Here is a 25,321-nt window from a genome sequence, read left to right as displayed (position 1 = left end):
CCCTCTGGAATGGGAACTAAATGCTTTCTTGGCTTAGGGAGCTAGGACGTACAATAGAAATTCACCAGCTAAAAGCTTAAGAACTTGCATGCAAGCAGCATCTTTTTCTGATTTTTTTATGCTTGGGTGCCCCCTGCTGGAAAGAAACTCTTTGTATATTGCATATATTTGCAAATTGCAGGGCTCCCCTGAGCACATGCACAGCCTTTATTCTTGTTTGTAGTCACACCTGTGCCGTCCATGACAAGCACTGCCACCCCAAAAACAGAAAAATAGGGGAAATGATACTCCAGTAGCCCAGTTGGCAAATTAAGTAATTTAAAGTAACAAATACATTTATAAACATCAATAGCAAAATTCATACAAACTTAGATATTGATTATTTGCATTTGTCAAAATCTAAAGGTTTTCTTGACACCTTTTGAAAGTTCCACAGCTTTCAAAAGGAACCCAAATTGATTTAGGTACATTTAAATTGGACAGTCATAAATATGGATTTCTTGATCATCACCAACTGATACAATTTTAGAACCATTTCCGTTGTATTGCACTCCCCAGACCTGTGAACAAACCAAAAATCTGTTAAGATTGATTGCATAGAGTTGGGCAATAGCTTATAACAGACATTTAAAAAATTATAATGATCACACGTCCTTTTCTTTAAAGGTAATTTATATATGCTGTGTACCGCCCACTGCACAAGAGAAAACCAACCCAATGGGACCTCAGATGTTGGGCTGCAACTCCACTGTGCCTGACTATGGCTGATAGGAGTCAAACAGTGACAATCGTAAAACTGAAACACAAGCTGCCTCATATCGAGTAGCAGCAACTCATAGTCTGAGGTAGAGCTTACCCATCGCTTGCTCCTTGATGTGGAGATGCCAAGCATTGGACCTGCATTCTTTGCATGCCAGGCATATACTGCCACCAAGCTATGGCCCCTCTGCCAGCAAAAGCACACTCATTCTGCTAAAAAGGCAGGCCAATGGGATTGTACTTTCAGTCTCTCACACCCCTGTTACCAGCACTTTGCACAGAGGCAAGCTGAGTGGTTCAAGCATCTTGAATTAAAATGCCAGTTTTATTTGGGGGTGGGAGGGTGGAAATCTTCCGTTTCAGGTGTTAAGAGAACTCAGTAGACAGCACTAATAGACAATTAATTGGACACACTTCACATTTATTTTATGAAACAAAATTTATATACTACTTTTGTAAGAAAACTCCACAAATATAGCAGGAAGTAACCCTTCAAATTTTGGAACGTCTCAAGACTAGTTATATGCAGCCTGAACTAAAGGTTTTAATGTAAGGAAAGTTTCCTAGGCTGCCACAACCGACAGCCACAAAGTTCTATATACCTGATCTTGATGATCAAAGAAGGTATGAGCACAGGTCTTGGAAGGTACATCCCACACTTTCACAGTTTTGTCTGATGAACTGGAAAAGAACAATGATCAACAATTTTGTTCCCTGTTAATGCCAACCCACCAGAAATAGGAAATGGCCTCTGCTTCCTGGAATCACCATTTGTGCAGTCCACTGGTGTGAGCCTCCAACCCTGAGCTCGCCCTTCCCTCTTTGGGGAATTAAAAAATTGCAAGTCACATCTCTCACTTCATCTATCCTGAAGCCACGGTATTCACTATTTTGTCATGTTTATTTAGGATATTTCATTGAAAAGTTCCAGGCCTGGTGTACAAAAGTGTGACTAACACCTCCAACCCCAAAGAAAAGCAGAACAGAGCAAGCAAAAACAAAACCACCATCTGAATTGTCTGGGCAAAAAGGTCTTCCCCTGGTATTGAAAAAGGTGCCAGTGTTGGCACCAGACGTGTCCCTTGAGCGGACGCAGAAAAGGTCCTCTTTTAAGAGTGTAGCATACTAAAGATGATGCTTGGAGCAGGGACTCTGCAGAAAATCTGAAGACTGGCATTAGAATTGTTTTTGTTTCCCTAAGTGTTTATTTGCCATGCATAATGTTCAGTCCATGTGTTGTGCAAGACAGCACAAAGCAGAAGCTGCCATGCTACATAAAGATAAAGGACCCCTGACAGTTAAGTCCAGTTGCGAGTGACTCTGGGGTTGTGGCACTCATCTCTCTTTACTGGCCGAGGGAGCCGAAATTTGTCCGCAGACAGTTTTTTCAGGTCATGTGACCAGCATGACTAAGTCACTTCCGGTGAAACCACAGCAGTGCATAGAAACACTGTTTACCTTCCCACCGGAGCAGTACCTATTTATCTACTTGCACTTTGACGTGCTTTCGAACTGCTAGGTTGGCAGGAACAGGGACCGAGCAACGGGAGCTCACCCTGTTGTGGGGATTTGAACTGCCAACCTTCCGATAGGCAAGCCCAAGGCTCAGTGGTTTACACCACAGCACCACAAAAACTAAGCAGATGAGTAAAGAGTAACTAACTGACCTTAGCAATACAAGATTAAAGACTGCAGTGCATTTAGTTTCCAACCGAGACCAAACTTGCAGAACTCACTGGCCTGACCCAACAAGGCAGCTGAAAGTTCAAGCATCCATGTTCCTTCACCACAGCAAAATGCAGTTCACACATTCCACTCGCTGTACACTTGATGACTGGCAGCTATCCAGTTACCAAACAGCATGCAATAAAGTGAGCCCACAGCTTGCAACTGTGTCTAATGCAGAACCTAGCTCAGTGGTGCGGCATCTGTCTTCACTTGCAGAAAGGGCTGCCAGTCAGTGTAGGGAACCCTAAGCTAAGATAGATCAATGGTGTGAGTCAGCGTAAGGCAATTCCTTTGTCCTGCACAACCCCGCAAGACAAGTGTGGCTCAATGCAGCTGTCAGAAAAATTCTGCACGGCTCATACCCCTGCAATAGATGCCCCTCATTTTGCCATGCTTGAAGATGACACCAACAGTTATTTTCCACTCACACAAACAAACCCAGGAGAACAAGGGCAAGAGCTTAGGCATGCTGCTAACACCTTGCTGTTTATGGGGAAAGCCACACACTGAAATGAGCAGGAAAGTAGACTGATAAAGTACATTGCAGCAGAGTAGAGCAAACCCACACTCAGTAGAGCAAGATCAGCAAGGTAAAGAAATGGAATGCCTCATACACGTTTCTCTGGGCAGCAGACCCCATTTGAGAATTTTTCCTTAGGAATTCTTTGTCATTTATCCCAGTACACTCTTAATCAGACTTCTTTTAACGTCAACACATATTTTTCCGTGTAGAAGATGATGTTTTTTTAGTGGGTCGTCTTAAACACGGATAGGGCAGAGGGGGGATGGGCAATTGGTTGCAGGTGCGAGTAGGAGATTGTCAGTGGCAATTGGGTGGGTGATTGGTGGCTGCTGGCAATTGGGAGTGTTGGTCAGGCGGGGGAGCGATTGTTGGCAACCCCCCGCCTCAAAAAAGCTGAACAACTCTGGGCAACACCCCCCCCCCAAATACAGTATATTCATTTGTGAGAAACTCATCTTAAAAATAGGGGAAGCAGTTGCATAGGTTGTATTCAACTAACTTTTACTCAATAGTAGACCTATGATTGTAATTAACTGGCCATGACTTAGGTCCATAATTTTTAAGGAGTCTATCTGAGTATAAGTTAGTTGAATACAATCCTACAGTTACTTGGCACCTTTTGAAAATAAGGCTGCTAATTCTTAGTTCTGCCCAATTAAGAAAATCATGCACTCAGTTTTACAACTATGTGAATTTTACTCTATGAAGCTCCATTTATAAACAGGCCTTCCTCTCCACATCCCATCCACATAAATGAACGGTGATGCTGTAATGTCATAGGTTCAGGTGGCAAGTTCAAATCCACACTGAGCCTTGAAGTTCACCAGATGACGAGGGACCAGAGTCTATCTCAGCCTAGCCTGCTTTACAAGGGTGCTCTACTTACCTCTGTTGTAATTCTGGGGATTCCTCTCATGTGTTATGTGTTTGTAGTCTTGCCCCTTATAAAATTAGTGATTTAAAAAGAATGGCTTGGGGGGAGGCAGAAGAGAGTAAACCCAGCATAGGCCTGCAGCAGGCAACCACATACAAGCAACAGGGGTGGAAAGGTCAAAGCCCAGTGTGGGTCACCACTTCTCTCTCTCTCTCTCTGCACCACCTCCTTTCCCCTCTCCTTGCTACCCACATGAAATTAGGCTAAGTGCTGCTCAACAATGAACCCACCAGTGACATACTCCTTTCTAGAGTTCCATGAAGAAAGTACAAGATGAACATGTAACTCATAACCCAACCAAATCAGGTCATGTCAACATTCTACATACCTAGAAACGAAATGGGTGTCGTCAGGACAAAACGCTACATTTAGGACCCAAGATGCGTGACCGCTCAGGGTGCCTGCCAGGTTCGCATGCTGCCTGCAGAATTCAAAAACAGGCTCCAGTTTAGAAATGCACCCTAACAACAGGCTCTTCAAAATAATATTCCAGGGAACGTCTGAGTTTCTTCAGATGTTTATCAGAGGATTCTCAATGAAAAGTTGGAGCAATTGTGGACAAGTATGACAAAATGGTTGCTTCTCATGAATCTTCCTTGCAATTCTCAGCTACCTGGGAGTGATGGGTCCGTTTTACCACATGCTTCATTCAAGCTCCAAGAGATTAGCATTCCGAAAGAATAAAATGTATGTACTAGACTGCATCCCATATTTCCTGCCATGTGAAAGGGTTCACACTTCATGGAAACACAACCAACATCATCACTTAGCAGGATATGACTTATCCCTTAATTTAACCTTCCCCAACCTGGTGCCCTCCAGATGTCTGGCTCCAACCCCCATCATCTCTAACTAGTTGCCATGCAGCCTGGGGCTTATGGGAGATGGGGTTCAACAGCCACTGGAGGGCAAGAGGCTGGGGAAGGCTGCCTTTATCAGTCACATTAATTACAACCTTCGTCTTCCAAAGGAAAAGGGCAAACAACATCAAAAGATGCTTCTTTGCAGAAGCCAAATGGATGAAGGTAAATATTTTTATGGTGGTCCAGGGGGAAAATGGGCTCGATGAACCAATACCACCTGGTATAAAGGCAGCTTCCTAGGGGCTGATGGCCGGATGGGAACAAAACAAATCCAAGGAAAAAGAGGTTTTTTGTAGCTATTAGACATGTCAACCAAATAGAACTTCCACATTCAGACATAGAAGGCTGCTCTTGCAGGATACCCAAAGGCATCTGGGTGGCCACCAGTGTTTGAAACTAACTGGGCACCAGGCACCTCCTGTAACAGAGAATGGGCTGATTGTGAGGAATTTCTTATGTCTTGTCACCATGTATTGCAACTAATTTAAATTGCTGGCGCTTCTAAGAGGCTGTTGCCTGTTGCTGGCTGCCGCTTGGATCTACTTGCACACGTGAATGCTAATGCCACCCTACATTAGAAAGACATGAGAAAGAAGAAGAAGAGAAGGAGTTTGGATTTGATATCCTGCTTTATCACTACCCGAAGGAGTCTCAAATCAGCTAACATTCTCCTTTCCCTTCCTCCCCCACAACAAACACTCTGTGAGGTGAGCGGGGCTGAGAGACTTCAGAGAAGTGTGACTGGCCCAAGGTCACCCAGCAGCTGCAGGTGGAGGAGCAGAGACGCGAACCTGGTTCCCCAGATTACGAGACTAGCACTCTTAACCACTACACCACAGTGGCTCTCTAGAGAGAAGGCGGCTGGCTGCCTGCTGCTGGTGTGTCTCTGCTGCTCAGCTGCATTTGAGTGTGTTTCTCCACCAGACACAGGAGGCTGAGAAAGAACAAGCAAGGGTGGGAGGGCGCCATAGGGGAGGCTTTTATTCAGGATTAAATCTGCACTTAAGAGAGCCTGTCTGAGTGCTGGGAGGGAAGGAGCCACCACTGTGGGAGGAGGGACGGAGGTTGAGATCTCTCTGATGGCAGAGGGAGGGAGGGAGGGAGGGAGAAGAGGTATGCATGTGTGTGCCATTTGGAGAAAAGGGTTGTTTCCATCCCTGATCTGGTGTTTGTCTTCTACTTGCAACAGAACTCCATGGGGCTTCCTCCAAAGTAAAACGTGCATGGGTTGCCTGTGCTTGAATGGCTGAAGCCGTGTGTGACTGTGTTAAGGCTGGAGTGAACATATGAAGGTAACGTCTCCTCCAGGGTCAGTGCTGCCTGGCCGGCTAGGGGTTGTGTATGTTTTAAAGTATACCATGTTCACTCTACTGCCTCCTGCAGTTTATCTTGCCCATTCACCACCCCACAGTTTCTGCCTTTGGGGAGGAATCCCAGCTTTCTCATGACCTCTTCCTCCCCCCGCCCCACCCCATTCTCCTTTTCATTGTCTGGATATTTCCCCCATTTCTTCCCTTCTGACCACCCAGACCCCTTCTAAAGAGACAGTGTTCTGTGTTTGAATCCTCTCTGCAGGCTCCATTCTGCTCTCCTCCTTCCTTCCTCCTTTATCTTAAAATGCAATGGCCCCCTTTTTCCCCTCATCTCCCCAACTCTTGTAAGATCCTTCCCATTTTCTTTCAAATCTAGGCCACCAAACCTACCCTATCATGGTGATGGCCTATTTCGTTTTTCTTTCTTTCTTTTTGACTTTTCTGCACCCTAAATTTGGCCTGGCCAGCTTTGTAGGTGAAAATTTAACACAGCCTTTCTTTAGTGGAGGAAGCCATGGGAAGCATGCAGATTTCCTTGCCATTGCCATTGTCAGGGAAGAGTTAGAAGTTTCCAGTTTCTCAGAGGGAGAAAGCATTCCCCAAGGGGGGAAGGAGAGCAGTGAATCTAATAGGAGAGAACAGGAGGAACAACAGGGAGGGACTGGCTGTTCCCAGGAAAGGCAAGGGTTCAGTTCTAGCTCAGATTGGGAGGAGGGGAGATACAGGCCAGCTCTAGCCAGGAGGGTAGGAAAAAGGGGGGGAAAGCGAAGGGAAGGGCGCCTTCGCCATTTTGAGGGTGGCTGGTCACGGAGAAGCAGAGCTCAGAAGGGATCTGAAAGAAGTGACTCCGAGGAAGAATAGTTAAGAACCGTTTATAAGATTGTTTTGTTAATACGCAATAAAAAGTTTTATAAAAGAACAAGAAGCGTTTGTGTGGTGATCTGAAGAGGACAACGACCAGGCCTGACAGAATACCTTCTGCTCTGCGCCTCTTCACTATAAGTAAAGGAGAAGCCAAAATGGAGGGAGCTGTGGCGCCAGTTGGGCAAGGAGAAACCCCAGCGCTCCAGCTAACATTACAGGACTTAGGGCAACAGAACTTACAGTTGAAAAGTCAAGTCGACATACTATCAGCAGCACTGGGAGAACATAGAACATGCTGCAAGCGACGTGGGGAGATAGAGGGAGTAAAACATTTACTGTACGTCCACGTAGCTTCAAGGGAGAAACCTCTGAATACATGGCTTTCAAGACAGAAATTTCTTACATAATTGAGATAAAGGATAAAGAAGTTCAATCTGAGCAAGAGAAGGTTGCTTATGTGATTAATTTCTTGGAAGGGAAGGCTAAGGACTGTGTTATACCCCTAATATCTCGGAGGGATGCCGCCCTAGGAAATCTACAAATGTTTCTGCAGTATCTAGACACGATTTTCTTAGACCCTGCGCATTAAATAACCACAGCTAGGCAGTTGTTGAGAATGAGACAAGGAAAAGACACTGTGGGAGTTTATTGGTCCAACTTTAGTTTGCTGGTGCAGAAATTAAAATGGGATCTGAATTCCCCAACAGTTGCAGCCCCTTTTAGGGAAGGACTGAATAATGAGATTTTAGACCAATTGGCCCAAATGCCAGAACCTAGTTCCTTGGACTCTCTGGTCCGAACGTGGCTGCAATTGAGCCTACGCGTGGAACGCAGGGCTAGTGAAAAGAAGGAACAATGGCGACCACGGTGGCGGAAAAACAATATTATTGAAAGTACAGAAAGCAGTGCGGGCAACGTGCCAGGACGAGAGCGGCCAGAGCCCATGGAATTAGGAGCAGCCAGACCCCTCCCAGTTACTACCTCTTCCATGGTAAGAGGAAATGCAGGGAGAGGAAGAGACACGAGACGTTGCTTTGTCTGTGGAAAACCAGGGCATCTGGCATGACAATGTTGCAATCGTAAAGGATTGTCTCTATCTGGAGCAGACATGTGAGAAGACAATTGCCCGAAGGAACTGCATCAGGGAAACGAAGGTCCCCGGCTGGAAATGGGAGCTTGCAGCCGGGTGGAGGAGCAATAGAAGGCTCTCACGCGGAACCACCTATTCCAGGACTAACGGTGAAGGTGCAACTACAACTACCCAATGGACACAGGGTCCAGGTAGAGGCGCTGTTAGACTCAGGAGCGTCAGCAGATTTCATAGACCAGAAGTTGGTACAGGAACACAAAATTGCTTTGTTACCTTTGAATTTCCCACTGCGAGTGAAAACAATCGATGGCAGACCACTACTTTCAGGAGAAGTGACTTACGAGACTCCACCAATGAGAATGGATATGGGTAATCACTCAGAGACCAGGGCATTTCATGTGACCAAACTAGCTGGGCACCCAATGGTGCTGGGCATGAGTTGGCTCAATCGTCATAATCCGGTGATTGCCTGGCATCAAAGGTCTTTGGTTTTTGGTTCAATATATTGTATGACACATTGTTTGGGGCAAAAGGGAAAAATCTTGGTGGAAGTAATGGGAACAGAGGTAGCAGGGAAGTTGATGGGGAATGAAAGTGAGATTCCATCACAATATATTGCTTATCGGGATGTTTTTTGTGAAAAAGAAGCGGATAAACTTCCACCACATAGGCCCTATGATTGCAAGATAGATCTAGTCCCTGGGGCACAGTTGCCACCAAGCAAGATATATGCCATGTCGGAAGTAGAATCTGCAGCATTGAGGGAGTTCCTGCAAAAGAATTTGTAGAGAGGTTTTATTAGAGAGTCCACAGCCTCGGGGGGTGCTCCCGTATTTTTTTCAAAAAGAAAGGGGAGGAAGGGGCACCAAGATTAGTATGTGACTTCAGAATCCTTAACAGCCAAATGAAGCCTTGCGTGTGCCCACTGCCACGTATAGATGACCTCTTAGAGAGAGTAAGGTCAGCCAAAGTCTTTACCAAGCTTGATCTACAAGGAGCATATAATCTGATAAGGGTCAGAGAAGGGGATGAGTGGAAAACCAGTTTTTATACTAAGTATGGTGCATTTGAATTCTTGGTAATGGCTTTTGGCTTGCAAAATGGCTCAGGGGTATTTCAAACCTTCATCAATCACGTCTTAGAAGGTATACTGGATCAGTTCTGTGTCTCCTATTTAGATGACCTCTTAATATATAGTGAAAGTATGGAGGAACATGTAAAACATGTCACGCTGGTGTTAAAGATTGAGGACCAACAGGTTATATGTGAAGTTTGAAAAGTGTAAGTTCCACACACAAAAGGTGGAGTTCCTGGGATATTGCATTTCCCACGAAGGGGTGCACATGGACCCCAGTAAAGTTCAGGCAGTGGTGGAATGGGAGGCACCTAAAACTAAGAAAGATCTACAGAGGTTTTTAGGATTTGCTAATTTCTATTGTAAATTCATAGGTAATTACTCCAAAATCACAACGCCACTGACTGATTGTCTAAGAGGCAAGGGGCCATTCAGATGGTCTGAGGAAGCACAGAAGGCCTTTGATAAAGTAAAGGTGGTGTTTGCTTCAGAAAAATATCTTATGCACTTAGATCCCAGTAGACGTATAAAGGTAGAAACTGACGCCTCTGATAGGGCTATTGGGGCCATTCTGCTGCAACAGGACAAGGGAGGGGACTGGAGACCCTGTGCATTCTACTCTAGAAAATTAAATCAATCAGAACAAAACTACACCATATTTGATAAGGAACTTTTAGCTGTGCATGCTGCCTTTAAAGTGTGGAGACATTTTTTGGAAGGGGCGTCACATCAGGTGGTGGTACAAACAGATCATAAGAATTTAGAGTATTGGAGAACTGCTAGACAGCTAAACCAAAGGCAAATTAGGTGGGCGGAGTTTTTTGCTGGGTTTAATTTTAGGATTGAGTACAGTACATACCTGGGCATCAAAACGTTCGTGCAGACGCGCTATTGTGCAAACCTGAGTATATGGAAGGGGAAGCACCTCCCAAGTTGCAAGAAATGCTGAGATCGGATCAGTGGGGGTGTGCAGCCATAGTAGTGGACGGCAGGGAATTCTAGCGATAGACAGTAACAGATGAGTTTGCTCAAAAGAAAATGGAGGAACTGAGAAAAGGTAGAGGGGAAGAGGAAGGTTTCAAGGAAAAAGGTGGATTGTGGTACAGGAGAGGGGTGCTGTATGTACCTGCAGGTGAATTAAGAGGTAAAGTGTTGAGGCAACATCATGATAACCCGACTGCAGGACATTTTGGTAGAGAAAAGACCCTGTATCAGATCACACGGCAGTTCTGGTGGCCAAAGTTGAGGGAGGAGGTAACGCAATATGTAAGAGGTTGTGAAGTATGTCAACGAGCCAAGGCACCCAGAGCAGCTCCCGCAGGGTTGTTGCAACCTATGCCAACGCCGGGAAGGCCTTGGGATGTGGTGTCTATGGATTTTATAACGGATCTACCGTCATTGCATAGGCAAACAGTGATCTTTGTGGTGGTTGACATGCTAACCAAGATGGCACATTTCATACCATGTGCCAAAATTCCGACCGCGCAGGAAACTGCAAATATGTTTTTAGATAATATTTTTAGGTTGCATGGTATGCCATCACAAATCATTTCAGATAGAGGGGCCCAATTTACATCACAATTTTGGAGGAGGTTAATGCAGTTTCTAGATGTGGAGCTAAGCCTCACGTCGGCGAGACACCCACAAACCAATGGGGAAGCTGAAAGAATGAATGCAACACTACAACAATATCTGAGGTGTTATGTTGGTTATCAGCAGAGTGGGTGGTTAGAGAAGTTGAGTCTAGCAGAGTTTGCGTATAATAATGCAATGCATGTGTCTACGGGCAGAGCCCCATTTGTGGCAAACTATGGCTTGCACCCAAGGGCATTCCCAGGTCAAGAGGGGCAGTTAGCAGTACCAGCAGCAGAACAAATGATAGAGGAGTTGAGGTGCATTCATGAGATATTGAAAGAGGATTTGGAAGAAGCTAAAGAGGCTTACAAGAGAGCTGCAGACAGGCACCGGCGAGTTGGGGAAGAAATCCAAGTAGGGAGCTGGGTATGGCTGTCTAGCAAGGGACTACCAATACGAGGGAGGTGTAAAAAGCTAGAACCAAGGAGATTGGGACCTTTCCAGGTAAAGGCTCAAATTAACCCAGTCGCTTTCAAGCTTCATTTGCCTGAAAATATGAGAATACACCCTGTATTTCATAGATCTTTATTGTCAGTGTTTGTACCAGCACATAAGTATCAAATTTCAAGGGAACCACCTCCTTTTCCCACCATGATGGGGGAAGAGGAGACCAAAGTGGAAGAGATATTAGACTCAAGAATAAGGAGGAGGAAATTACAGTATTTGGTTGCATGGAAAGGGTTAGATGAGTCTGAGAACTCATGGGAACCAGCAGAAAAAATTAACGTTCCAGAATTGCAGAGAGAATTTCATAGAAAATATCCCCACAAGCCAAAACCCCATAACTGGCATCTTCAAGAAATTTTTGAAGAGACAGATAGCGAGGAAGAAGAGTTCATAGGGTTCGGTCCTTCAGAAACAGAGGAGAGCGAGGAGGAGGAGGAAGGGGGGCTTAGGGGAGGGGGTGATGTCAGGGAACAGTTAGAAGTTTCCAGTTTCTCAGAGGGAGAAAGCATTCCCCAAGGGGGGAAGGAGAGCAGTGAATCTAATAGAAGAGAACAGGAGGAACAACAGGGAGGGACCGGCTGTTCCCAGGAAAGGCAAGGGTTCAGTTCTAGCTCAGATTGGGAGGAGGGGAGATATAGGCCAGCTCTAGCCAGGAGGGTAGAAAAAAGGGGGGGAAAGCGAAGGGAAGGGCGCCTTCGCCATTTTGAGGGTGGCTGGTCATGGAGAAGCAGAGCTCAGAAGGGATCTGAAAGAAGTGACTCCGAGGAAGAATAGTTAAGAACCGTTTATAAGATTGTTTTGTTAATACGCAATAAAAAGTTTTATAAAAGAACAAGAAGCGTTTGTGTGGTGATCTGAAGAGGACAACGACCAGGCCTGACAGCCATCGCCATCTAACAATCTGAAGAATGGCCCGCTTCCATATTGATTCTATTGATACTTGTTTTATTTGGTAGTTTTTCTGATGATGTTCTGGCTCGCTTATAATTGTTTGTCTCAATTGTAAACTAACTTGTGAGTCCATTGGATTAAAAAGCTAGCAAGCAATACATGCACATGCACATGCATGCATTGGGCCTCTCTGCCATCAGTTGCGTAGGCTGTAATAAGTGGTGTTGTTGGTTAGAACAGAATCAGGAAATGGTAGTTACTCTGGATTTATTTGCCCAAAACACAAAGGTATGGTCTGGGGTGCTCATTTTATTTTTGATGCTTTCTTTTTAGAATGGTTAATTGCTTCCATTGTTCAAAAGGCCACAAAAGACACCTGGAATAACCCAAAGGAATCAAAACAGCAGCAAAAAGGTGGGGAACCACCACTGTTAAATTTGATTCTGCTTGATGATATACACAATTCATTTTCAGCTTTGTAATCGGGGGGGGGGTGGCTAGACTTTCCATTGTTGTGACCATAACCTAGGCTTAAGGTGCCATGTGATGCCTAGTTTGTATATCTGAGTTTCTAACTCTGTTGGCCACTGCAAGAAACTGGTAACACTAGATTAGGGTTGTCTTCTGGGGCTGTTTGCTCTTTTCTATGCAAGCCAAAGTTTGTCACCGACGTAAGTGATTCAGACAGCCTTCCTCATCCTGGTGCCTTCCAGATGTTGTTGGATTATAACTCCCACCGGTCCTGACCATTGGCCTTGCAGGCTGGTGCTGACACAGGAATTGGAGTCCAACAACCTCTGAAGGACATGCTATCAACATACATCCTGGCAAGTTTGGAAACTTCCTGTTGGTTTGGGAAACTGAGGAGCAGTTAAGAGGAGATACAAGGAGGTAGAAAGGTGTACAAGAGTCAAGGGAAAATTGACTTTTTTATCTCCAAAAGGTAAGATTTTACCATTACATTACCACTGAATCAGTTTTGAGAGACATTGCCATGCTCTGGACAGAGAAGGATTAGCACTTACACGTCATAAATCTTGATGTAGCCATCATCTGAAGCTGTGACAAGTAATTGGGAGTCTGGGGAGAATGTCAAGGAACGGATTGGCATAGCGTGCCCTGAAATATAAAAGAATCCCACTTTCATCCATGAAGGCCTGAATATATCACATCTTGTACTGCCCCCACCCCTGCAACCCTGTTTGACCAGCTCCTTTCCTGAACTGTTTCTGGAAGCATGGGCAGGAGAAGCTCTGCTGGGAACCTGAAAACGAGGGAAGAAAGCAAAGCACAGCCTCTGTATTTGGAGGCTTCAGACCACTTCCCAGAGATGGAGAGCAATCTGCTGCAAGCATTCCAAGCCTTACCTTCCAACGTGTGAAGAAGTTTTCCAGTCGCAATATCAAAGATATTGATAATTCCATCTATAGCTCCACTGGCAAGATATTTTCCATCCGGGCTCTGCAAATAACAGAGAATTTGCTATTTAAAAAAAAATATGCTATCTTCCTCCATCCCCAAGTGCAAGCAGGCATAAAGGGAAAACATATTCTATTTAGAGAAATTTACAGACTACCTAATCAAAACCACCACCACTAAGTTGAAATAAAAAGTTTTTTGAAAGCATCTAGAACAGCATAGAAAAGACGCCTGCCTGTGTTCATGTTAGGAAGGTTGCTCCAAAGCATAGACTGGATGAGTCCAAACAGATGAGGAATGAACATTATGTGGCATTTTGTGAAAGTGCAAGTTCCACAGATCAAAGTGGTCAAGTACGCAGGTAAGGGGTAAGGTGATCTTTCATGTAAACTGGTCTGAAGTTCTCAACAGCTTTATGTAATAAGAGTAAACCTTGAACTTGTCTGAGTAACAAACTGGCATCCAGTGCAAATTTTGAGCTATAATATGCTGCTCTCAACAACTGCAGTATTCAAACCAATGGCAAGGACCCCCCGCCCCGAGTTCTTTGCAGTAATCCAACCTTGAAGTCACCAATGCCTTGAATACTGTGGTCACGTTATAAGAACATTACGTCAAAAGAGCACAGTTGCATCAGACCACAGTCTAATCAAGTCCAGCATCTTGTTCTGACAATGGCCCATCAGGTGCCTATGGGAAGCCTGAGAGCAGCAGCACTCTCCCCAGCAACAGGGATTCAGACCAGAGGTTGTGGAACCCAGAAAAAGTCAGCTATACCTAAGCCTCGCCAACATCAGCCAATTTCTTTCTGGGACAAAGATGAGAAAGGCAGCCCTCTCTGCACGAAGATTAAATATGCCTGTGGGTATATCAAGCAGATCCAGTGATGGGAAAGGCTTCAAGCTGCAGCTTGACATTGCAGGTCTCTTACAAATCATCCTGCTTGGGGCTAGTTTGGCAGCTTAGGCAAGTCTGCAGAGCACTAGATGCTTTGCAGTACTGGTCTACACTCCACCAGAGGATATCAGTCTCACTTCAACAAGGCTCTGATTTTCCTGCAAGAAAACCCAGAGGTGGATCCCTAATCCCTAATCCCTAATCAAGTGCACCAATTGGTCCGGGGCATAAAATTTGCCAACTGCTGATTTCAGGCTATATCACAAGGGTGGTGAACCTTTTTGGCGGTATGGGCCAGATCCTTATCAAGATCAGCCTCACTGGGCTGCCCATACGCCAATCACATGTCATCAAAATGACATAATGTACAAAGTGCTGTTAAAAGGAAGGTTCCCCCCCCCCACTTCTGTTTCAGTTGGGGTTCCATGCAAAGCCCTTGAATCAGGAATTGGGGGAAACAGCCTTGGCCAGCTTAGAGCCTTTGGTGGGCAACGACTAGCTGGCAAGACAAAGGCTCCCCACCAGAACATATTCTAGGATCAGCTAGTGGGGACACACCTATAAATCCCATGAAAAAACAAACACTGATTGTAGAAAAGTACACAGTTATATTCTTGTCACATTCAATTTATCTGGGCCTGTGTTTTAATGTCTCTGGGCACCCATACAATTTTCCTACTGTGGGCCCCATATAGTGTGAAAGCATAGCATTTTATCTGGTTTAGATTTGCACACACAGCCTTGTGAAGAAGAAAACGGAGTAAGAGGTGCTGGATTTCACAGAATCATAGAGTTGGAAGAGACCACAAGGGCCATCGAGTCCAACCCCCTGCCAAGCAGGAAACACCATCAGAGCACTCCTGACATATGGTTGTCAAGCCTCTGCTTAAAGACCTCCAAAGAAGGAGACTCCACCACACTCCTTGGCAGCAAATTCCACTGTTGAACAGCTCTTACTGTCAGGAAGTTCTTCCTAATGTTTAGGTGGAATCTTCTTTCTTGTAGTTTGGAACCATTGCTCTGTGTCCGCTTCTCTGGAGCAGCAGAAAACAACCTTTCTCCCTCCTCTATGTGACATCCTTTTATATATTTGAAAATCTTCTTAAGCAGCACTTATTGATCAGCATTTTGAAACCATTAATGACCTAGCACAGCGGAGGTCTGGGGCCTGGTCATCTCTCCCTTGGCACCACTTTTCAAATGCTAGCAAAACACAGGGCATTCAGGACAAATTAGTAAGTGGTGGAGACAGTAAAAGAGATTGCACCAAAGGCCAATTAACAGACAGGATTCTTACATATGCAATACTCAGGATGAATTTGCCTCTTGTATCCAAGGAATATTCTTTTTTTCCAGTCTCGACACCAAAAATGTTCACTTTCCCTATGTGGCTTCCTGTTGCAACATACTGGGAGTCAGGCGAAAAAGCAAGTGACCAGGCATCCACTGTGAGAGAAGGAGGGAAAAGTTAGTGCTCTAAACTCCAGATTAAATATCCAACACTGATTGAACTGTTCTTATAAGTGCACAGCAATGTTGATGTATGACTAGCTGTGCATGAAAGCAGATATTAGAAGGTGCATCCCATTGCGAGCCATTATCATCGTTCACATGCTATTGTGCTCAATATCCTGGTGATGATGTTGAAGATTATATCTGTGTAATGCTTTGAATCATTCAAAGTGATTTATATTAATAATTTAACAACAACAACAACTTATTATTATTTATATAATAATATAAATAATATTATTATTTATACCCTGCCCATCTGGCTGGGTTTCTCCAGTCACTCTGGGCAGCTCCCAACTGAATATTAAAAATACAATACAGCATTAAACATTAAAAAATTCCTTAAACAGGGCTGCCTTCAGATGCCTTTTAAAAGTAAGATACAGTGGTACCTCCAGCTGCGGACAGGATGCGTTCCGGAGCTCCAGTTGGATCCTGAGGTTTTCACAACCGGAGGTGCCTGCTCTGTGCATGTGCACATGGCGAAACCTGGGAAAATACTTCCGGGTTTGCCACGTGCGTAACCCTAGGATTCGTATCCAGAGGTGCACGCAACTAGAGGTACCACTGTAGTTGCTCACTTTCTTGACATCTGACAGGAGGGCGTTCCACAGGGCCGGCGCCACTACCGAGAAGGCCCTCTGCCTGGTTTCCTATAACCTCACTTCTTGCAAGACGGGAACCACCAGAAGGCCCTGGGAGCTGGACCTCAGTGTCCGGGCAGAAGGAGACAGGGATACAGGACCAAGGCCATTTAGAGCTTTAAAGGTCAGCACCAACACTTTGAATTCTGCTCGGAAACGACTGGGAACCAATGTAGGTCTTTCAGGACCAGTGTTATGTGGTCTTGTTGGCCACTCCCAGTCACCAGTCTAGCTGCAGTCTAGCCGCATTCTGGATTAATTGCAGTTTCCGAGTCACCTTCAAAGGTAGCCCCACGTAAAGCACATTTGTAGTAGTCCAAGCGGGAGATAACTAGAGCATGCACCACTCTGGCAAGACAGTCCACAGGCAGGTAGGGTCTCAGCCTGTGTACCAGATGGAGCTTGTAATCCTTACAAACAATCCAATAAGGTGAGTCAGGATTAGTGATGCTAAATTCTTGAGAAAAATCTTTTGTTGTTCATAGAATCATAGAATCATAGAGTTGGAAGAGACCACAAGGGCCATCAAGTCCAACCCCCTGCCAAGCAGGAAACACCATCAGAGCACTCCTGACATATGGTTGTCAAGCCTCTGCTTAAAGACCTCCAAAGAAGGAGACTCCACCACACTCCTTGGCAGCAAATTCCACTGTTGAACAGCTCTTACTGTCAGAAAGTTCTTCCTAATGTTTAGGTGGAATCTTTTTTCTTGTAGTTTGGAACCATTGCTCCGTGTCCGCTTCTCTGGAGCAGCAGAAAACAACCTTTCTCCCTCCTCTATGTGACATCCTTTTATATATTTGAACATGGCTATCATATCACCCCTTAACCTCCTCTTCTCCAGGCTAAACATGCCCAGCTCCCTTAGCCGTTCTTCATAAGGCATCGTTTCCAGGCCTTTGACCATTTTGGTTGCCCTCCTCTGGACACGTTCCAGTTTGTCAGTGTCCTTCCAGTTTGTCAGTGTCCTTCTTGAACTGTGGTGCCCAGAACTGAATATTCTCGAGAATATTCTTGATTAATGAGAATATTAGAGAATTTTCATTTAAAATAGAATATTCATTATAATTAAAGTTAAACCATTCTAAGGTGATGGCACCAGTAATGGTCATGTTAAGGTTTGGTATAAGGAAACTCAGTAGTTAAATCATATTTTATTCTTCCATTAGAACACGTATTGTATATGTTACAGGACTAGTCAAAAAATCTAATTGGCATATTAAGGTTTGATACAAGTAAATTCATTAATAGGCTATCTTGTGATTCTAATAGCTCTAACACTTAATAACTGTTTTGGTGACTAAAACACAGCTTGATAAACAAAACTATATGCATACATATAAAAATGATAATATATTTCAGTAAGTCAATCCCTGGTAAATGGCACCTTGTACCATTGAATGGCACTGCAAAAACCAGTTACTGGCACTAAATAAAAATATAGAAACACCAACTGTTTAAATCAAAGCCACCTCACATGCTGTTACACAGAATTGTATAAGCCTAGGTACTTTTAAGTGTATAAAGCATTAAAGCTACTTTCTGTAAAAAAAATAACACTGTATGGCCATGGGTACAGAATTGTTAAGAATAAGGTCACACCAAAATAGAAAAAAAGGCTATTACATGTAGTTGAAATGCATACAAATTAAAATGCACATCAGATTAAATGAATAGCATTTTTAAAAATAAAAAATAAATAAAAAATGCTCACATTTCAGAACTGCCAGTGGTGAATGACACAATGCCCAGTAATGTAACTGGATCAAAAAAACCATTATTCATTACTTACACTGGCTTGACTATTTATTAGATTTTTAAAATGTGGGTTGTAAAACTGGTTCTTACATTCAAACTTATAATTTGAGGAGAATATTCCCCAGAGAATTTTCTAGCAGAGAATACAGTGGTACCTTGGGTTAAGTACTTAATTCATTCCGGAGGTCCGTTCTTAACCTGAAGCACCACTTTAGCTAATGGGGCCTCCCGCTGCTGCCGCAGCATGATTTCTGTTCTCATCCTGAAGCAAAGTTCTTAACCCAAGGTAATATTTCTGGGTTAGCGGAGTCTGTAACCTGAAGCGTCTGTAACCTGAAGCGTCTGTAACCCGAGGTACCACTGTGTTCTCATTCTCGATAATATTCTCCGGAGAATATTCTCACCTCACATCACTAGTCAGGATTACTATCCTCCATTCTGAAGATGGAGAAAAAGAAGCTGAGAAGAAGTGGCTTACCTGAAATTCAGCTAGTGAACTTCATCACAGTGACAAGGTTAAAACTGGGGCCCCTTACTGAATCATCACCAGCTCAGTCACCTTGGAACTGTCCCAATGAACAAACCATCTGAGCAAACATGCAGAGCTCTACTTCCTAATGGAACAAATTACTAACTAACTCCCCATTGACTTCTATGGGATCCACAGCCTGATCCTGTGTCGTTATTCAGAAGTCAGTCCTGAAGAGTTTAATGTGATGAACTACAGTCAGCATGCATATGATTGCAGTTAGTTGTGACTAGATTTTTATGGAACATATGACCCTTAAAGTCTTCAACACCAAAATTATAGCTCAATTGCTCTATGGAATTCCAATCTGGCTGCTAGGGTTTACCCAGATGGTTGAACAAGTGCAGGCAGCTTTCCTTTTTAAGATTTTTGCTGTCCCACGCTGTGTACCCTATGCAGCCTTGTGTCTAGAGGGAGGTCAACACAAGGTAGAGACCATAGCCTGGACGAGATTTCTTCTATGCTGGTTAAACATCTGCCTCACAACAGATAAAGATCCTCTCCTTAGTGAAGTGTTGCTAGATCCCTTTCTTTCCCTAGGGCTACAACAGTTTAACACAAAGGTACAGCAACTTGGGCTGTCAATGGAACTTCTGTGTTCAATGTCCTACCATCTGCCAAGGCTAGGTTGTGGGACAATGAAAGCCAGATCTAACAGTAGCAGCACAAAAAACATGCTTCCCTCTTTACTTTCTTGGGCACATGAAACTAACCACAACTATCTCAAATTTTTGTTTAACCCTCAAGAAAGAAGGGCATTTTCGCTGGCCAGGTTCAACTCAAACCCATCAAACCTCCTTTGGAGAAACGTTCTCGGGCAAGGCAGAGTGAGGTAGAATCTGCCCATGGGATGACCACCTGGTGGAAACTCTTACTTATATGGTTCTTAAATGTAAACTATATGCTGATCTCCACCAGCAATTCCTAGAGCAACTCTGCATCCCCAAATGGAAACCAGAGTCAGTGGTCATACACTTTCTACTATTGGGGAATGACCAGGAGCTCACCAAGTTAGTGGCCAAATATCTTTATCTGGTATTCTGTTGTTGAAACACATTGCAGACGACTGATCTCCCTGGAGACCTAGATGTGTGACAATAGTTTGCTCTGCCTCTCCTTTTTTTTTGGTAAATGTTTTGTGCCACGGGGGAAGTGGTAACTCTGTACTGTTATGCTATGGATGTTTGTATGTGATGCCAACAAAAGGTTTGATGATGATATGTTCACCTTGTAATCCGCCACAAGGTCCTCTTTTATGAAAATAGCAAATACATACATAAAGCTTTAGTTAATGTTTTAAATTAAATATCAACAATAAATCAATAACCTATTAATTACCTTCCTCTCAAAGGGTTCAGAGCAATGTATAACTCTCATATAAATTTCATAACACAAATACTAGAAACAGTATGCGAAAAATAAATATTAACTACTCATTAGAACACTTGCAGCCCTTGAACCGTATATTCTTAGTAGTCAGAGAACTTTTGAACTTTACCAGGTCCAGCATCTATTGACTTGATCTGTTTGCCAGTGTCTAAATCCCAAATACGAATGTGAGCATCTAAAGAACTTGACGCAGCAATGGTACCCGTGTGACTAATATCCACCGAAACTACACCCAGCTGATGACCTTCTAATGTCCACTTGAGATCCAGCTTCTCTCCGTTCCTTTGCAAAATAAAAGGAAACTAAAATTTAAAAACAATACATGTTTCTTCATATGGCACACCTATCACCACATTCTGAAATTCTGTTCTGCATATTTTTCCATTTCCATATTAATTTTGGTTTTCACAATCCATTGCCCTCCCCAAATTTCAGTCTTCCATATGAAAAGGAGATGAAATAATTATGCACATAGAAGTCCCAAGAAAGTCAATGGGAAAGGCCTTAGCTCAGTGGCAAGGATCCCACATTCAATCTCTGGCATTTCCAGGAAGGAAACACCCTTGTCTGAAACCCACTGTCAACACTTTCGAAACCACAAGTTACTAACAGCACAATGAAAACAATTTTTTGCAAGGCTTGCTTGGGTAAATCAAACCACAGCTTAAAAATCAAATCTGAATTTGTGTTGAACTACAGCGTGTATACACAGGAAACCAAATTATATCAGAGCTAAAAGAAAAAGGATTAGACAAGTTCACAGAAGTTATATCAGCAGCAACTAGCTATGATGCCAAACAGACCAGCACATGTTTACATCATGCTCCTGGCTTCTCGAGAATTCAGTTTAACCAATTCTTTTTCTTTCTTTCTTTTTTGGAACTCACCATTTCCAGACTTTCACCATGTCATCCAAAGAGCCTGAGATGACTGTTTCTGAGCCATCATTTCTATTCTTCCCCCAGGCCACTGACCAGATGGCGTCGTCATGTGCTGGGAAAGAAAATAACTGATTGAAAGATGAATGCAAGATGATTCCAAAAAGGAATGCAGTTTAACAGCTGTGGTTATCTTAAGTTTTACTGGATAACAGCAAGGTGTCACAGATAGTATCAATTCTGCCCTAATATCCATTAGTCCACTCTGGACACAATTTAAAAGTAGATATATTTCTCCTTTGTTTTACTCAGCTAGTGAGGTGGGGTAGGGGTGGATGGAATAACAGACAATCTGGCTCCATATCCAAAGTGTCTTTAAGTTAACATCTTACATTAAAAACCTGATAGTACCAAATTATCGAAGGCTTTTCACCAAAGCCAGACTAAACGTCTTTCCTTCTGCAGTGTCGGATGGCAGGTTGAGAGGAGTTCCCTACCAGGACAGACTTTGCTCGTGTGCTCAAGACATCAATTCCATAAAACATATTTTGTTGCACTGTGCAAAATATGAGCAAGCCAGGGCTGAACTGATTATTACCCTTGCTGGTACCTTTCCTGGGAAAATCAGAGGCTTACTATATCAGGTTCCTATTGGAAGACCGGACAAACGCTAGAACATTAGCAGTGTCAAAGTTTTTATCAGTGGTTGCAAGAACCAATGATCCCTATATTCTGAACAAAATGCTTGTTTAACTTGGAGGTAGGCTGTATGAATTGTGTATTGCCTTGTAACGATTTGTTGAGTCTCTGGACTGTAATAAAGGTTGATGATGATATCCAAAGTGACTAGGTCTGACACACTATCATTGCTCTAGGAAACTGGTTCCATTGTCAAACTGCTCGTTCTCAAGAACGGTACAACCAAAATCTACTCTCCTGCAATTTAAGCCCATTAGATCTAATCATGTCCTCTTTGCCAGCTTTTATTTAGGAAGCCATTTGAAGAGTGTTAGGATGTCTCTCCCACCATTCCGTTTGTCTCTTCTCAAGACTGTACATAACTTCTCCAACCTAGAGACTACAAATCCCATCATCCTGACCAGTGACCATGCTGACTGGGACTGAAGGGAATTGGAGACCAAGAACATGTGATGGGCCAAAGGTACCCTATCCCTATGGTATCAGAAATTATGACAGCTGGATACAAATTGGATTCATTTTTCATACTTTTCCCTTTTCTGATCCTTAATTTTGTGTCTTCATATTTCAAACAAACCAGAAATCACGACAACTAGAACATTTCTTTCATAAATTCTTTCTTTCTTTGAACAGTTAAGATGGAATTCATAACTTCTCACCTTGTTCTTGCTTGAAGAGAATACTGTACTAGGGGAGAAAAAGGAATATCCCTGTTATAAAGTAATACAATTTAAATCATAAAATTAAAAGTTGTGGCTCTGATACACTTACTTGCGTAGTCATTTCTTCATACAAACTGAGGACACACAGAATTGGTCTGGGGAAAGAAAGAGGGGTAGTCAAACCAAGGTAGAAACATTCCCAGTGAAGAAATAAATGTGTGTAAGATCAAGTTACAAGGAAAGCAATAAAATAATAAACAATGTAGAGAGCAAGAAAACAAGCTACATGTTCTAATTTCACCTCTGCCATAAATTCACTAGGTCATGATTTCCAAGTCCTAAAAGGTTGGTGCTGTGATGTTTTTACTATAATGATCTGTATGTTCTCATATATCAGATAGAGAGATAGATACTGTAGCTTCAATTTTATTGTTTAATTGCTTTTTAATGGCTCTTCCCACCCACCCCTCTTTATTTTCAGCTGTTTCTATTTTATCTGTAAGCCGCCTGGAGTTCCTGTCATGGAAAAAAGGAGAGTCCAAAGAAATATAAAAATAGCAGCCGAGGGAGCCGCCGCCGAGGTCGCTCTCTCCCCGAGGTGGCGGAAGGGGAGGCCTTTCCCCTCGGCTTCCCATCCCAGCCAATGGCCCAAAGTTTGCCCCAAGGCGCCCGAGGCAGCAGCGCAAGGGCGGCCGCATCCAGCGCCTCCCCGGGCAAGAGGCCCACCCTGGGGGGGGGGGGAGAGACCCTTCCTCGCTCTGCAGAGGGAGCCCCCGAGGGAGGCGAAAGGAATGTTGCTATGGAAACGCGGCCTAGCAAACCCCGCCCCCCACGGCCGCCCCCCCTCGCCTTCCCCGCGCGACCCCCACGCAGTGCTCGCCTCTAATTCAGAGATCTTTGTCTCCACGGATATAGCGATAGTTCAATCCGTCTCCAAGGCGCCCCGCAGCACTTCCGGCGCCTCCTGGTGACACAGACGATGACGCGCCGCCCGCCGCCAGGAGGTCGTGGAGGAGGGCGGGGAAGTCCTGGCAGGCCCCGAGAGGGGCTTCTCTGCCGCCACCTGGTGGGCAGGAGGCCGTTTGCCGGGCGGCGTCCTTTGCGCTTTCCGCTCGCTGCTGCCCCTTGTGGCTGCGGAGAGGGCGTCGGGCTGCTGGCGCCCCGGGGCGCGTGGGGGCTCCGTCGCCAGGCTGGGTCGCCAAGCAACTCTTGGCCGGGGGGGCGGGCAGCGCGCTTCTGCAAACACAAAAAGGAATATGGGGGCCTCACACGTCCCATATCCTTTTGCACTGACTTTGCTAAGACCATCAAACGTGGTTTTCACCCTCCTTTCGTTTCATTGCCTTCCTGGGAACTTCCAAAACTCCAACCATCAGCCACTCTTTTCCTTTCTTTTCTGCGCAACCGCTAAGCTGAAAAGGTTTGGGGGACAAGCGTCCTACTTTATTTCCAAACACTGCATGTTCTGCAGCTTCACACACTTCTAGTGCATGCCCCCCACCCCCTCCCAAAAATGAATGCTGGGAATGCTGGTAGTTTGCCAAGGGTGGTGTTTCTGCAGCCCTCGTGCTGGTTCCCAGGATTCTTTGGAGAAAGTCACATGTTTCCCTCTCAGAGCTACAAATCCTAGCACCCTTAACCAAAGACTGTTCTCAAGATTATTGGGGGTGGGGATCATATGGCTTAACTGTTTGTTGGGTGTGCATTAAATGTACAGTTGTGATCTGCCCTTAATGTCAGTTGCTGTGATTTCCTGAAGGCATAAGTATTGTCTTATTAACAAATCAATTCATATCTTATTTTTCTTAGGAGAAAGAAAGTGGGCGATGCTCCTAATACGGGACTGGCAATTCTCCCCACAAAATATATGAGTGATAGCCAACTAAGTCGGGGAGGGGCAGCCTGCTCCCCTCCCAATGCTGTCAGACCCCAACTCCTCTTGTACCTAAGCAGTGGACATGCTGGCAGAGGCAGATGGACACTGGGCTCCAACAACATCGAGAGGGCCAGAGTTTTCCTGCCCCTAAATGAAGACATACTCCGAGTAAAACCATTTAAATCAAGGCACAGAAGAAGTGCATTTAATTTGGATATATGTTTCTGTGTGTACACTTGTGAACTTGCTAACCCTGGCACAGTTTAGCTCTTCCCTGGACGCTGTAAGTGGGAAGCCCAACAGAGTGCAGACTGATACTCCAGCTCAGTCACTGAGGACATCTGCAGAAGCTTCTTTGGTCATTTCCCAAGTTGGTGAGGCTCCTTTGACAACATCAAAAAACTGAGCCTTTAGTGTCACTGGCCCAGTCCTGTGGAACTCTCTGCCAGTAGATTCAGTAGGTGCTTTCTGTGCTAACTTTAAAATGCTTGCTGAAAACTTTTTTTATTCTGCCACACCCATGCAGAGAATTACAAACACATCCTTCCACAATAGTTAATTGATGTCTGCTTTTAACTGTTTGTAGGTTGTATTGTATGCTTTTATGTTTATATTACTGTAAACCGCTTTGATATCTTTTTAAATGATGTACTGGTTTGACTTCACCCTATGTGCACCCACTCTCACTCACACTAACACACTTGCTGTCATCAGTCTTTGTTTGGTGTTTTGTTTTCCCCTATGGAAACTTTAGCCTTAAAAGAAGTTCATCATTGTGTTTTGGGATGTGCTGAGTGAGAGCGGAGGCCAGTTCCTACATCTTTTATGACTCAGTTCATCTTTCAGAGTTCCTGAGAAGCCAGGCTTAATTTCATCCCACCCAGAGGGAAGCGAGGTGCCAGGCAGGGGGAGGCAGCGTCTCAGGGGCCAAACATC

General features: G+C 44.3%; 1 protein-coding gene across 1 annotated transcript; it reads right to left on the bottom strand.

The window, feature by feature from the left end:
- Positions 1-163: 163 nt before the first annotated feature.
- Positions 164-23,490, bottom strand: SKIC8 (SKI8 subunit of superkiller complex). The gene is made up of 11 exons (XM_081839284.1): positions 23,390-23,490; positions 22,619-22,664; positions 22,507-22,534; positions 21,158-21,263; positions 20,380-20,552; positions 15,736-15,884; positions 13,490-13,583; positions 13,148-13,241; positions 4,273-4,365; positions 1,362-1,440; positions 164-560 (listed from the first exon to the last, which is right to left on the bottom strand). Exons 2-11 carry the CDS (start codon positions 22,628-22,630, stop codon positions 471-473), a joined length of 918 nt encoding a protein of 305 aa, XP_081695410.1. The 5' UTR covers positions 22,631-22,664; positions 23,390-23,490; the 3' UTR covers positions 164-470.
- Between the last annotated feature and the right edge of the window lie 1,831 nt (positions 23,491-25,321).

Source organism: Podarcis erhardii (assembly GCF_964252035.2).
Source record: "Podarcis erhardii genome assembly, chromosome: 14".
NCBI lineage: Eukaryota > Metazoa > Chordata > Lepidosauria > Squamata > Lacertidae > Podarcis > Podarcis erhardii.
The sequence above is the reverse complement of the archived record's forward strand: the minus strand, read 5'-3'. Positions and strand labels throughout refer to the sequence as shown.

Coding starts and splice junctions, on each gene's coding strand:
- SKIC8 (XM_081839284.1), bottom strand. Junction 15,885..20,379: donor GTCAATAGATGCTGGACCTG/GTAAAGTTCAAA, acceptor CTTCTCTCACAG/TGGATGCCTGGTCACTTGCT. Junction 4,366..13,147: donor TACATCAAGATTTATGACGT/GTAAGTGCTAAT, acceptor TGAATTCTGCAG/GCAGCATGCGAACCTGGCAG.